This window comes from Triticum urartu, chromosome 2, assembly GCF_003073215.2.
Source record: "Triticum urartu cultivar G1812 chromosome 2, Tu2.1, whole genome shotgun sequence".
Classification (NCBI taxonomy): Eukaryota; Viridiplantae; Streptophyta; class Magnoliopsida; order Poales; family Poaceae; genus Triticum; species Triticum urartu.
Window position 1 is genome coordinate 559,046,101 of NC_053023.1, and position 13,178 is coordinate 559,059,278.

The 13,178-nt window shown below is 45.5% G+C and overlaps 1 protein-coding gene across 2 annotated transcripts; it reads right to left on the reverse strand.

Annotated features, from left to right (window-relative positions):
• Positions 1-234: 234 nt before the first annotated feature.
• LOC125538736 lies at positions 235-3,090 on the reverse strand. Of its 2 annotated transcripts, none has more exons than XM_048702012.1 (6): positions 2,735-3,090; positions 2,580-2,642; positions 2,266-2,276; positions 2,092-2,181; positions 1,583-1,682; positions 235-1,083 (listed from the first exon to the last, which is right to left on the reverse strand). In XM_048702012.1, the coding sequence occupies exons 1-5, from the start codon at positions 3,056-3,058 to the stop codon at positions 1,658-1,660; spliced, it is 513 nt and encodes a 170-aa protein (XP_048557969.1). In that variant the 5' UTR covers positions 3,059-3,090; the 3' UTR covers positions 235-1,083; positions 1,583-1,657. The 2 variants fall into 2 exon arrangements, with proteins under 2 accessions (XP_048557969.1, XP_048557968.1); XM_048702011.1 differs by having other exon boundaries at positions 2,092-2,184; positions 2,735-3,087.
• Positions 3,091-13,178: the final 10,088 nt, after the last annotated feature.

Sequence of the window (13,178 nt, forward strand, 5' to 3'; positions counted from 1 at the left end):
AAGATGGGGTTTATTTCATATTGCATGAATTTATCTCTCTACATCATGTCATCTTGCTTAAGGCGTTACTCTATTTTTAACTTAACTAGTTGACCCGTTGCGCCAAATGGCGCAGAGGCCCCATGATCTCATGTGTGCTTTGAAAATAAAACCATGTATTAATTCTTTTACTTTTGGACAAACAGTATGTAACAAATGGAAAATAAAACCATGTATTAATTGCATCAATTTTTTTTAGTAAATTAGCTTCACATTATCAGCTCTTTTCCATAACCGGGAGAAAAATGAGTTATTTACATGAATGATTGTGGCTACATCGTTCATATAGGAATATATTAAACGGTACCATTACTTCTTACACACATAGCTTTGGCAAGTCTTGGTTTAAAGAGAAAGCTAATTATACAATTGCATCTAGCTTCTGCAGCTACGGCAAGCAAAAGGAGCAGAATACAACATAGATTGAAAGGCCCAGGTTCTAAAAACCCATCCTGATGGCTCTTAGCTTCTTTTCTTCTCTATGTTGATAAGAGGGTCATTGATAATCTTATCTACGGGTCCTTTCCCAGATGACATATTCAACACTGTTACGTTGGATATATGATCAGATAATCCATGCATGTATCTTGTTAAGACGAACCAGCCCATAGCGTTTTGCTTCTTTTCATATGTAGCAATCATTAGCTTGTTCTTGATGGATCTGATCTTTGTCTTCATCTTCTTCTTGCTGTACCTAGCTATATTAACCTCATGTTTTAGAGAACGATTTTCCTCCTCGAGTTTCTTCATGGTGCTGCAATTATAGTCTCTTATCTCTGTCTTCACTGTGCATTTAATGTATCCAATTGCTTCCATAGCAGCACTGTCTTCTGACATAGAATGATCAACAGATTGTACCACGGGAATAGCCATTCGATTCCTTTCATTCCCAACATATGATGTGGGTGTATGGAACAATACAGTCACACACACCCTGCTGCCATCATATACTCTGGTTCGGTACTCAGCTGGTGGAAGGCCCAGAGTCTCTAAAAGAACATCCAACATCATCCCGTAAGGTATTTTGACCATCGCTGGTACTGCCTGTGGTTTTAAATAGATGCCATTGTTCAGAAGGGTAGCATGACAATAATACAGAGGCGGTATAAATTTGCGAAATAAGATAATTTTGTTCTCTCCAGCAATGAAAATAAAAAAAAAATCACAACCAGCGCAAACACCATCTCTTTCTACAGATTAAACGCTGATATACTGGAAACAATGTGAGGTAGCCTGACTTGCAATAGGTTTAACAACAACAGAACCCACACATTTTGGCTGTACATAGCTTTAGCTTCATTTTCAGGAGTTTTATCAAGGTTCCGATAGTAACGAGAGATCAGTTACATGATACGATAGCGCTAAAAATTTTATGCAACGTAGGGAAGATGTGAGTTACTATTTTGAGGTCCAAAGGAATAAAATGGCTAAAATAAACTGTAAATGGAGTTAGTTGAATTCCGTTATAATATATAGGCCAATGCTAATATTAGGTTGTCTCTGAAATAACTGGGACTGGCTGTTTTTAATTGTAATCACTAACCTCAGAACCGTGCCGTGAATTCTCATATTGTTTGTACCATGCCGCATATGAAGAAAACTGGCTGTGGCCTGTGGGTTACTTCCATGCTTGCCACCTCATCCTGCAGTGTGCAGATATTAATTAGTAGGTTATACAGGCTGTTGACATTTAAGGGAAGCACATAGCAAGCTAAGGAGAGGAATACTATAATGGTGAAAACACTTTTTTCCAGTTATTAATTAATTGTTTAGTTTGGTTATAAAAGAGATTTCTTAGGAATTCTGCACTTGTACATGTTCTGTTTATTTGCGTCTGTCGTTCTGTATTTTATAATGCCTAGGTTGAACCTAATTGTAGCATATCATCAACCACAGAGAATTCTGTCAATCACAGCAGAATATAGTATGAGCTGGGACCAGAAGTCAAACAATATGAGCAGTGGCGTATGGGCAAGACAGAAATTATAGGCATTACAGGAATTGGTAAAGAAATCACTCTAAACATCTGGTTTGTTGGGGAGAGGAAGTAACCTCATCCGGCTGTTCTTTAGGCTGGTCATTGACGGAATGTTCTTCGGCTGGAGAAAATATGGCACATATCTCTTCTGCGTCCGTTGGTAGCTGCTGTAAAAGTACGGCTCTAGCTCTAGTTAGAAAGAAAGGCACATATCTCTAACCTAATTATCAAGTGGAGGGTGTGCTCACCTGTGATTCTCCTGGGAACTCCAAAACAGGCGCAACGATGGAAACAAAAGCGTTCATGCATCCAAACGCAAACAGTAAAACAAGCAACAAAATAGAAGCAAAACAAAAAGACACATCGCCTTCAAACATCACTATCATACAAAAGTATCAGCATCATCATATCCTCATACAGGCCGCGGAAACTGACACCGCGAAACATGCACAACTAACGCAAGATGAAAACACACGGCAGCATTCATCGAGCAACCCTCGCGCATTTCATCAAACACCTAACAGGCATGCACCCATAGAGAAGCAAAGAGGCTCGAACTAACCTGAACAGCAAGGACCGAACGACCCACGCTCCTACTGAGGAGCCAACGCGAAATCCAAGGAAGCTGCGCACGAAGGGAGCAAATGGAAACAGACCAGATCAGTAAATCGTAGAGACAATGGCAGGAAAGAACCGGAGGAGCAGAATAGAAAGAACCTCAACCAACATCACCAATGGAGGAACGGATGGCCATGGTGCAGAGCCGGAGGACAGGGCGTTCGAACGGGACGAAGCGAGGCGATGAAGAGAGCGCGCAGCGAGTGGGCGAAGCGAGCGTGCACAGAATGAGAAGCAGGACAAGAAGAAAAGGGGGAAACCGAAGAGAAAAGGAGGCCCTTGCCCACCGCAACGGCGCGCCCAACTCGCACAGAGCGGCATCGGAACCCACGAAGCAAACACCGACACGCGGCCTGCGTGGGGTCGGAGCCCACTGTCAGTGAGAGCGGCGAACACGCGCAAGGCACTCAGCAGCCTGGGCATGGCAGACGTACACGACGCCGCAGCGACCCCACCGCGCGTCAGGTCCAACAGCATGGCACCCAGCAAGCCACACCCACCCACCCGAACAGAGGGCACAGAGATGGGCGACGGGTCAAAGAGAACACAGGGTAAAAGTTGATTCCCAATGACGAGCGGGTCAAGGGAAGCGGGACCGAAGAGGCAGCGGCTAAGTGACCCACCGGACAGAGAGGAACGCGCCCGCAATCGGTAACAAACGACTCGAAGGAAAACCAGTTTGACCAGTATCACGAAGCGACGCGGCATGGCGATGGCGCCAGCTCCATACGCGAGCCCCTCGGTCAGCAGAATCCCATACGCCAGCCACGGTCAGCAGAATCACGATCCAGACGCGGGAGGCCGCTCGCACAGAAAAAAACCACAGCCACAACACCGACCCACGGGACAAAGGAGAAGGCAGGTCCACCTACAGTGGGGAGCGGGTACCACAGAAGGGGCGATCGGGAAACGGGCATCGCCCACGACGCCCGCCCGCCCGTGACGATCGCGTACGTGGCGCGGCAGGATCGGCCGCCCAGCACCCGAAAGAGGCTCACCCAGCCAATCCGATAAGAGGCCGAGCCCACAGGTCATGGGCTGCACGAACTCACTCAGCGGTCAAAACGAAAACAACCGCAGATCCAACGTCAACCAACGAAGAAAACTGCTGTTTGACCAACATCGAACGGCCGAAACTGGAGCAAATCGAGGGCAACCGTAAAGACGAGTTGGCTAGCCTCATTTATATGTTAAAATACTCTAGATGCATGTTGGATAGCGGTCGATGAGTGAAGTAATAATAGTAGATGCAGAATCGTTTTGATCTATTTGTCACGGACGTGATGCCTATATACATGATCATGCCTAGATATTCTCATAACTATGCTTAATTCTGTCAATTGCTTAACAGTAATTTGTTCACCCACCGTAGAATACTTATGTTCTTGAGAGAAGCCACTAGTGAAACCTATGGCCCCCGGGTCTATTCTCATCATATCAATCTCCATCACTTTAATCTTGCTTTGCTTTTTTACTTTGCTTTTACTTTTTACTTTGCATTTTTATTCCAAAAATACCAAAAATATTATATCTATCAGATCTCACTCTCGTAAGTGACCGTGAAGGGATTGACAACCCCTAATCGTGTTGATTGCGAGTAGCTATCGCTTTGTGCAGGTACGAGGGACTTGAGCGTGGGCTCCTACTGGATTGATACCTTAGTTCTCAAAAACTGAGGGAAATACTTACGTTACTCTGCTGCGTCATCCCTTCCTCTTCGGGGAAAACCAACGCAAGCTCAAGACGTAGCAATGATCGCGGGAAGACTTGTTGAATGACATTGATTTCTCTTCTGTTTCAAGCAGGTACCTGTAGCGGCTGTAGCCTCTCGTACTGCGGAGATCTCCGGACTGAAGCAAAGTCTGGAGCGGGACATAGAAGAACTTGGCCAATTGAAAATGCAGTTAAGGGATAAACAAGGTATGCACAAGCATTGCGCGCATTTATTGTGAAATAAATGTTTAGTATGATATAAGCCGCATAATTTGTGCTAGGGGTTATGACCGAAGTCGAGGCCCTCAAAAGGGTCGTGGCCGAGGCCGAGAAAAAGGCGTCCACAGAGCGGACTCTTCGTGAGAAATACGAGGCCAGAGTTATTAAAGCTGAGCAGGAGCTGCAAGAGACCGTAAGTAAATGCGAGACCTTGGAGCAGAGTTTAACGGGGAGCGAGACCTTGGAGCAGAAGTTGGTCTTATGGCCGAAGGCGACCCTGCCGCCCCTCATCTTCTTGTCCCTGACCTCTCCACCCAGTGATTGGTAGTGATACATAGCACTGTCGAGAACATCCTTGATGTGGGTGTAATCCTTTTTGTGAATGTTCTTCGACGTGTCCAAGTAAAGAGCGTGGGAGAATCGGGGGTAGAGGATGATGAGGACGGCGCGCCCGCCGCTGCGCAAAATAAGTCCTCAAATTAATTAGCCTCCACCGTGCAAATGAATGATTGAAATCAAAGGAAGGATAGCAGCGCGGATGACTTACACGAGATGATAAGGCACGAGAATCGCCCCCTTGTCCTTATTGGTGAGCATGAAACTGACGATGTAATCCCTCGCGTATTCACGGTGATTTGCGCAGACTCCCAAGAAGCCCTCGTGCATGTAGTACGGGTCAGCGACACAGATATGAGATATCTGCTCAACCCGGATGATGTAGTTCATGTGCAAGGCATAAAGGCGGACAAACGTAAAATCCAGCTTCTTCACGTGAAACATGTCGAATATGTAATCGAATCGGAGGAAGAACTTATCCGCGGGGAAGCTGTCGACGTACGACATTTGCTGCGGAACGTTAACCACGTAGAGTGGGTATCCTGGATCTTTCGAGGCGATGAGGTCTTTCTCTACCCGCAACACATCGTCATGAAGTCTCTTTAGATCGCCGAATATGGCCCGTAGCGTTGTTGCAGGTAGGATTGGTTGACCGAGGATATGCCATTTATCCGCACCGGGTATATCTATATGGTCCTGAAGCCAAGGCTGCTGAGGCGGCTGGATCATAGAAACAACTTTTTTGCCTTTCCTCGCTCTCTTCCTAAACTTCTTTACTACCGGAAGGTCGTCCATAATATGTTGAGATGGCAATTCAGGCACCGACTCATGACGCTCAAACCCTGAGGAGGCGCCAGTATAGACATACTGTTCAGCAGCGCCATCGTCGTCCTCATCCTCATCCATGGCGACGTCATCAACGACTAATGGAGCCTCCTCCTTACCCCGTCCGCTATCACCCAACCCGACACCCGACGATAATTGGGTAGGTGGGGTGTTGATGTTCATACCTTGTTGAGCTTTGCTAAAATGAATAATGACATAAAAAAGGCCTATTGTTTTGCAGGAATGTTGACTCCTTCCTGGTGCGGCAAATCACGGGCACTCGATATGTCCTAGTTTGTAGCACAAGTCATGCCGAAATTCACAAAATTTTTTGGCATGAGCTTCGCTAAAAAGTGGACAAATCAAGAACCTGAAATTTGCCGGAAAAGAAATGAATCAACATTCCGGCAAAACATAGGCCACTAAGCATCATTCCCTGCAAACAGTGTCCAAATATACACGAGCAACCACATGTGCAAATAGTGTAGAAGAAAATTCATTTAACTACTAATAGAACAAAATTCAGTTAACTTTAGTGCTCTATAATGATGAAAGGAAAAAAATTCAGTTAACTACTAATTTCATTCATTTAGGTTATTCATTTAACATCACCTAATTAACCTATTGTACCAATACTACTAGCAGCACTACTAACCTAATTAACCTAGCAAAACTCTAGTGCCCTAACTGAAAAACATCTAATTAACATCTAATTTTTTCTCTAAAATACAGAGAGAGATGAGTGAGGGGGAGGGGTGGGGGACTTACAGAGAGGGGAGAGATGGTGGCGGGGAGGTGCTCGGTGACGGAGGCAGGGGCGGAGAGGGCGGGCTCGGGCACGGGCAAGGGCGGTCCTGGGCGGGCTCGGGCGGCGGTGAGGTGGAGGGCGCCGACGGTGACGTGGAGGGCGGCCTTGGGCGGCGGCTATGTGTTGAAAATATGCCCTAGAGGCAATAATAAAAGGATTATTATTATATTTCCTTGTTCATGATAATTGTCTTTTATTCATGCTATAATTGTGTTATCTGGAAATCGTAATACATGTGTGAATACATAGACACCAAACATGTCCCTAGTAAGCCTCTAGTTGACTAGCTCGTTGATCAACAGATAGTCATGGTTTCCTGACTATGGACATTGGATGTCATTGATAACGGGATCACATCATTAGGAGAATGATGTGATGGACAAGACCCAATCCTAAACATAGCACAAGATCGTATAGTTCGTTTGCTAGAGTTTTTCCAATGTCAAGTATCTTTTCCTTAGACCATGAGATCGTGCAACTCCCGGATACCGTAGGAGTGCTTTGGGTGTACCAAACGTCACAACGTAACTGGGTGACTATAAAAGGTATACTACGGGTATCTCCGAAAGTATCTGTTGGGTTGACCCGGATCAAGACTAGGATTTGTCACTCCGTATGACGGAGAGGTATCTCTGGGCCCACTCGGTAATGCATCATCATAATGAGCTCAAAGTGACCAAGTGTCTGGTCACGGGATCATGCATTACGGTATGAGTAAAGTGACTTGCCGGTAACGAGACTGAACGAAGTATTGGGATACCGACGATCGAATCTCGGGCAAGTAACATACCGATTGACAAAGGGAATTGTATACGGGGTTGCTTGAATCCTCGATATCGTGGTTCATCCGATGAGATCATCGAGGAGCATGTGGGAGCCAACATGGGTATCCAGATCCCGCTGTTGGTTATTAACCGGAGAGTCGTCTCGGTCATGTCTACATGTCTCCCGAACCCGTAGCGTCTACACACTTAAGGTTTGATGACGCTAGGGTTGTAGAGATATGAGTATGCAGTAACCCGAAAGTTGTTCGGAGTCCTGGATGAGATCCCGGACGTCACGAGGAGTTCCGGAATGGTCCGGAGGTGAAGAATTATATATAGGAAGTGCAGTTTCGGCCATCGGGAGAGTTTCGGGGGTCAACGGTATTGTACCGGGACCACCGGAAGGGTCCCGGGGGTCCACCCATCCCGGAGGGCCCCATGGGCTGAAGTGGGGAGGGAACCAGCCCATAGTGGGCTGGTGCACCCCCCCTTGGCCCCCCATGCGCCTAGGGTTGGGAACCCTAGGGGAGGGGGCGCCTCCACTTGCCTTGGGGGGGCACTCCACCCCTTGGCCGCCGACCCCCTAGGAGATCCCATCTCCTAGGGTCGGCGCACCCCTAGGGGGGCTATATAAAGGGGGGAGGGAGGGCAGCCGCACCCTGAAGTCTTGGCGCCTCCCTCTCCCCTGCTACACCTCTCCCTCTCGCAGAAGAACGGCGAAGCCCTGCTGCGGTGACTGCTGCATCCACCACCACGCCGTCGTGCTGCTGGATCTTCATCAACCTCTCCTTCCCCCTTGCTGGATCAAGAAGGAGGAGACGTCACACTGACCGTACGTGTGTTGAAAACGGAGGTGCCGTCCGTTCGGCGCTAGGATCTTCGGTGATTTGGATCACGACGAGTACGACTCCCTCATCCCCGTTCTTTGAACGCTTCTGCTCGCGATCTACAAAGGTATGTAGATGCATCCGATCACTCGTTGCTAGATGAACTCATAGATGGATCTTGGTGAAAACGTAGGAATTTTTTTTGTTTTCTGCAACGTTCCCCAACACTGTGAGGCTGAGGGCAGCCTCGGGCGGCGGCGGTGAGGCTGAGGGCGGCCTCGGGCGGCGGCGGTGAAGAGACGGCGGCGAGGGCGAGGGACGATTTGGGGAAGAATTGATGGCCGGGGGCGGGGTGGGGGGAAACCGCTGTTTAAGTGAAACGTAACGGTAGCGCGTTTCCGGAAACGTGCTATAGCTAAGTTAGCTATAGCGCGTTTACTGAAACCCGCTACTGCTATTCCTTTCTCCTTTTTTCCCTTTTTTCTTTTATTTTTCTTTATATTTTATTTTTCCCTTTCTCCTTTTTCTATTTCTTTCATTTTCATTTACTTTTCTACTTGTTTTTCACTTTATTTTATTTCCGTTAGCAGCAGCGCTTTACATGTAAGCGCGCTGCAGCTAAGGAGATTAGCAGTAGCGCTGGGCCATTATACGCACTACTGCTAGGTTGGGCTAGCCATGTGCGCCCAGTTCAAACGTAGCAGCAGCGCTTTTCGCTAGTACGCGCTACTGCTAAAGTCATAGCAGTAGCGCGGTTTATTTGCGCGCGCTGCTACTAAGTAGCAGCAGCGCTTGATTTTATACAGCGCTACTGGTAAAATTCTGTGTATAGGCTTTTCCCTAATAGTGTATGAAAGCACTCAACAGAAATAAATGACTCTCTAAAACTTCCGGGTTGTCTCCCTGGTAGCGCTTTCTTTAAAGCCATTAAGCTAGGCATATAGTGCTCAAGTAGTGAATCCACCCGGATCCCAAGGTATATCAAAGCCAATTTTAATTAACAATGATTTGTAATTTAGTAGTGAGCACAAAGCAACATATATCAAGCAATAACGAAGTCTAACTCTCTTCCTATGCATCGGCATGTCATAAAAGAACAATTCATGCACACATAGTAAAGGCCAATGCATAGTATAAACAGTTTCTTGCAATTTTATCATGTGGGAAGCATAGAGAGGTGGAGATATAGTTCCTCTCTCATAATAATTTCAAGTAGGAGCATCAAGCACATGCATATTATATTCATTAAAATCATCATGTGCAACGGTAAAAGGCAACCCATCAATATAATCCTTAATAAGGGCAAACTTCTCCGATATAGTGTAGTCGGGAGAATTCAAAAAGATAATAGGACTATCATGCGTGGGTGCAATAGCAATAATTTCATGTTTAACATAAGGAACTATAGCAAGTTCATCTCCATAAGAATCATTCATATTGGCATCTTGGCCACAAGCATAGCAAGCATCATCAAAAAGGGATATTTCAAGAGAATCAAAGGGATCATAACAGTCATCATAGCAATCATCCTTCGATAAGCACGAAGAGAATTTAAACGATGTATGAGTTGAAGAGTTACTCTCATTAGAAGGTGGGCACGGGTAGCTAATCCGCTCTTCCTCCTTTTGTTCTTCGCTCTCCTCCTCATCTTTTTCATCCAATGAGCTCACAGTTTCATCAATTTCTTCTTCCATAGACTCCTGCAAAATATTAGTCTCTTCTTGGACAGCGGAGTATTCCTCAATATATAGTTTAACATAGGCATTAGAAGCATAATTCTCATAACAATATTCAAGTATGGAAAAAATTTCAGATTTGTGAAGAGTAGCATCATACTTTTCAATCAAAGAAGCAATTTCAAAAGCACCCTTAAAAGCAACAAATTCTTCAATTTGTTGAACATCATAGTAATTGTAAACACCCTTAGCATACGAAGATATGATTCCATTATCACTAAACTCACATTGGTAGGGAAGGTGTTTCTTAGGGTTTTCAGAACAACAAGTGAAATCATATAATTCACATAAATTCCAAGCATAGCATTGCAAACGTTGAATTTGACTCCATAATAGTTTCCCTTTTTCAGATATACGGTGTCGCACATAACAAGCATGCTCATCTAAATATTTTCCCTCAACTAAGCTAGTCGGGGTTTCGGCACGAGCACAAAGGGATCGAAGATGATCCAAGTAAAAATCTTCAGCAGTGTGATAGATTTTGAGTGGTTCTTCAACCATTTGTTCAGTAGGTACAACTATTTTTTTGGTATTTTGCGTTTCCTACCCATAAATAAAGGTAGAAAACAACTAAGAACAACAAATAAAAATTACTTAGAGATAAAGCAAACAAGCACACATGAGAATATTCACCCCACGCTATTGCTCCCCGGCAACGGCGCCAGAAAAAAGTCTTGATAACCCACAAGTATAGGGGATCACAACAGTTTTTGATAAGTAAGAGTGTCGAACCCAACGAGGAGCTAAAGGTAGAACAAATATTCCCTCAAGTTCTATCGACCACCGATACAACTCTACGCACGCTTGACGTTCGCTTTACCTAGAACAAGTATGAAACTAGAAGTACTTTGTAGGTGTTGTTGGATAGATTTGCAAGATAATAAAGATTACGTAAATAAAGGGTAGGGGCAGTTTAGATAAAGAAACAATAAAGTAAATATAGCGAGTGTGGAAAAGTGGTGGTAGGAGTTGCGAAATTGCCCCTAAGCAATTGACTACTTTACTAGACCGATAGCAAGTATTATGTGGGAGAGGCCACTGCTAGCATGTCATCCCTGACTTGGAATTCTATGCACTTATGATTGGAACTATTAGCAAGCATCCGCATCTACTAACTTTCATTAAGGTAAAAACCCAACCATAGCATTAAGATATATTGGTCCCCCTTCAATCCCGTATGCATCAATTTCTATGCTAGGTTGAAGCTTCTATCACTCTTGCCCTCCAATACATAGTCCTATCAACATACAACTAACCCTAGGGTGTGATCCACGCACGCAATAGTATGATGGGCACCAAAGGACAACAACATAACCACAAGCAAATTAAATCAATCATAGCAATTCATCAACCACCGATAGGACAACGAAAATCTACTCAGACATCATAGGATGGCAACACATCATTGGATAATAATATGAAGCATAAAGCACCATGTTCAAGTAGAGGGTACAGCGGGTTGTGGGAGAGTGGACCGTTGTAGATAGAGGGTGGAAGGTGATGGAGATGTTGGTGAAGATGGCAGAGGTGTTGGTGAAGATCGCGGTGATGATGATGATGGACACGGCGGCGTTCCGGCGCCACCGGAGGAGAGGGGGAGAGGGGCCCCCTTCTTCCTCTTCTTCCTTGACCTCCTCCCTAGATGGGAGAAGGGTTTCCCCTCTGGTCCTTGGCCTCCATGGCATGGGAGGGGTGAGAGCCCCTCCGAGATTGGATCTGTCTCTCTGTCTCTCTCTGTTTCTGCGTTCTCAGATTCTTCCCTTTCACCGTTTCTTATATTCCCGGAGATCCGTAACTCTGATTGGGCTGAAATTTTGACACGATCTCTATCCGGAAATTAGCTTTCTTGTGGCGAAAGAAGGGCATCAACCGCCTTACGGGGTGGCCACGAGGGTCAGGGGCGCGCCTGCCTCCCCAGGGCGCGCCCCCTACCTCGTGGGCCCCTCGAGCATCGTCTCGCATGGATTCTTCTTCCCAAAAATTATATATATTCCAAAAAAATCTCCGTCAGTTTTTATTCCGTTTGGACTCCGTTTGATATGGATATTCTGCGAAACAAAAAACATGCAACAAACAGGGACTGGCACTGGGCACTAGATCAATATGTTAGTCCCAAAAATAGAAGTTTCCAAAAGTATATGAAAGTTGAATAATATTGGCATGGAACAATCAAAAATTATAGATACGACGGAGACGTATCACCGCCCAATTCTACCGAGCCGAAGAAAGGAACACCGTAGATAAGCTCTTCTAGTCGCAGTATTTGGCGCCGAATTATCCGGTGCCTTTTGCCGATCAACTGAAACAGCTGATCGGACTGCATAAAGCGACGGAACTAGCCATGAAGGATATGATTATCCGGCTATGGCCTGCCAAGCCGATCCCAAGCATCTACTTCGGGCTTGTGAGGCGGCTTGTAAGCGCTTGCCCTCGACTTGACGTCATCAAGCGGTCGGTCTGTATAGAAGGAGCACGAATGACCTTCGCCCGCGCAAAGGTGCACTGGGGGAAGATGAATGCCCAAAGCTGATGACTGGAGGACCGCCGGAGGGGAAGGAGCACCGCAAGCCGGAATTATATTATGAGAGTGTCCTGAAAGGATCCTACCTTGCAGCGGAGCTATGCACCAAGGACATTATATTTCCATGAATGCCAATCATGTTGTCCTTTGTAATGTTTGAACAAGGTCGTTTATTTGTCGCCTGATGTCTACTACACAACCTTCTTCTTGTAGATGTTGTTGGGCCTCCAAGTGTAGAGGTTTGTAGGACAGTAGAAAATTTCCCTCAAGTGGATGACCTAAGGTTTATCAATCCGTAGGAGGCGTAGGATGAGATGGTCTCTCTCAAGCAACCCTGCAACCAAATAACAAAGAGTCTCTTGTGTCCCCAACACACCCAATACAATGGTAAATTGTATAGGTGCACTAGTTCGGCGAAGAGATGGTGATACAAGTGGTATATGGATAGTAGATAATAGTTTTTGTAATCTGAAAATATAAAAACAGCAAGGTAACTAATGATAAAAGTGAGCATAAACGGTATTGCAATGCTAGGAAACAAGGCCTAGGGTTCATACTTTCACTAGTGCAAGTCCTCTCAACAATAATAACATAATTGGATCACATAACTATCCCTCAACATGCAACAAAGAGTCACCCCAAATTCACTAATAGCGAAGAGCAAACGAAGAGATTATGGTAGGGTACGAAACCACCTCAAAGTTATCCTTTCCAATCAATCCGTTGGGCTATTCCTATAAGTGTCAAAAACAGCCCTAGAGTTCGTACTAGAATAACACCTTAAGACACAAATC

Coding starts and splice junctions, on each gene's coding strand:
- LOC125538736 (XM_048702011.1), bottom strand. CDS start 3,058: ATGCCCAGGCTGCTGAGTGCCTTGCGCGTGTTCGCCGCTCTCACTGAC. Junction 2,643..2,734: donor CATTGGTGATGTTGGTTGAG/GTTCTTTCTATT, acceptor CTTCGTGCGCAG/CTTCCTTGGATTTCGCGTTG. Junction 1,683..2,091: donor CTAAAGAACAGCCGGATGAG/GTTACTTCCTCT, acceptor TGCACACTGCAG/GATGAGGTGGCAAGCATGGA.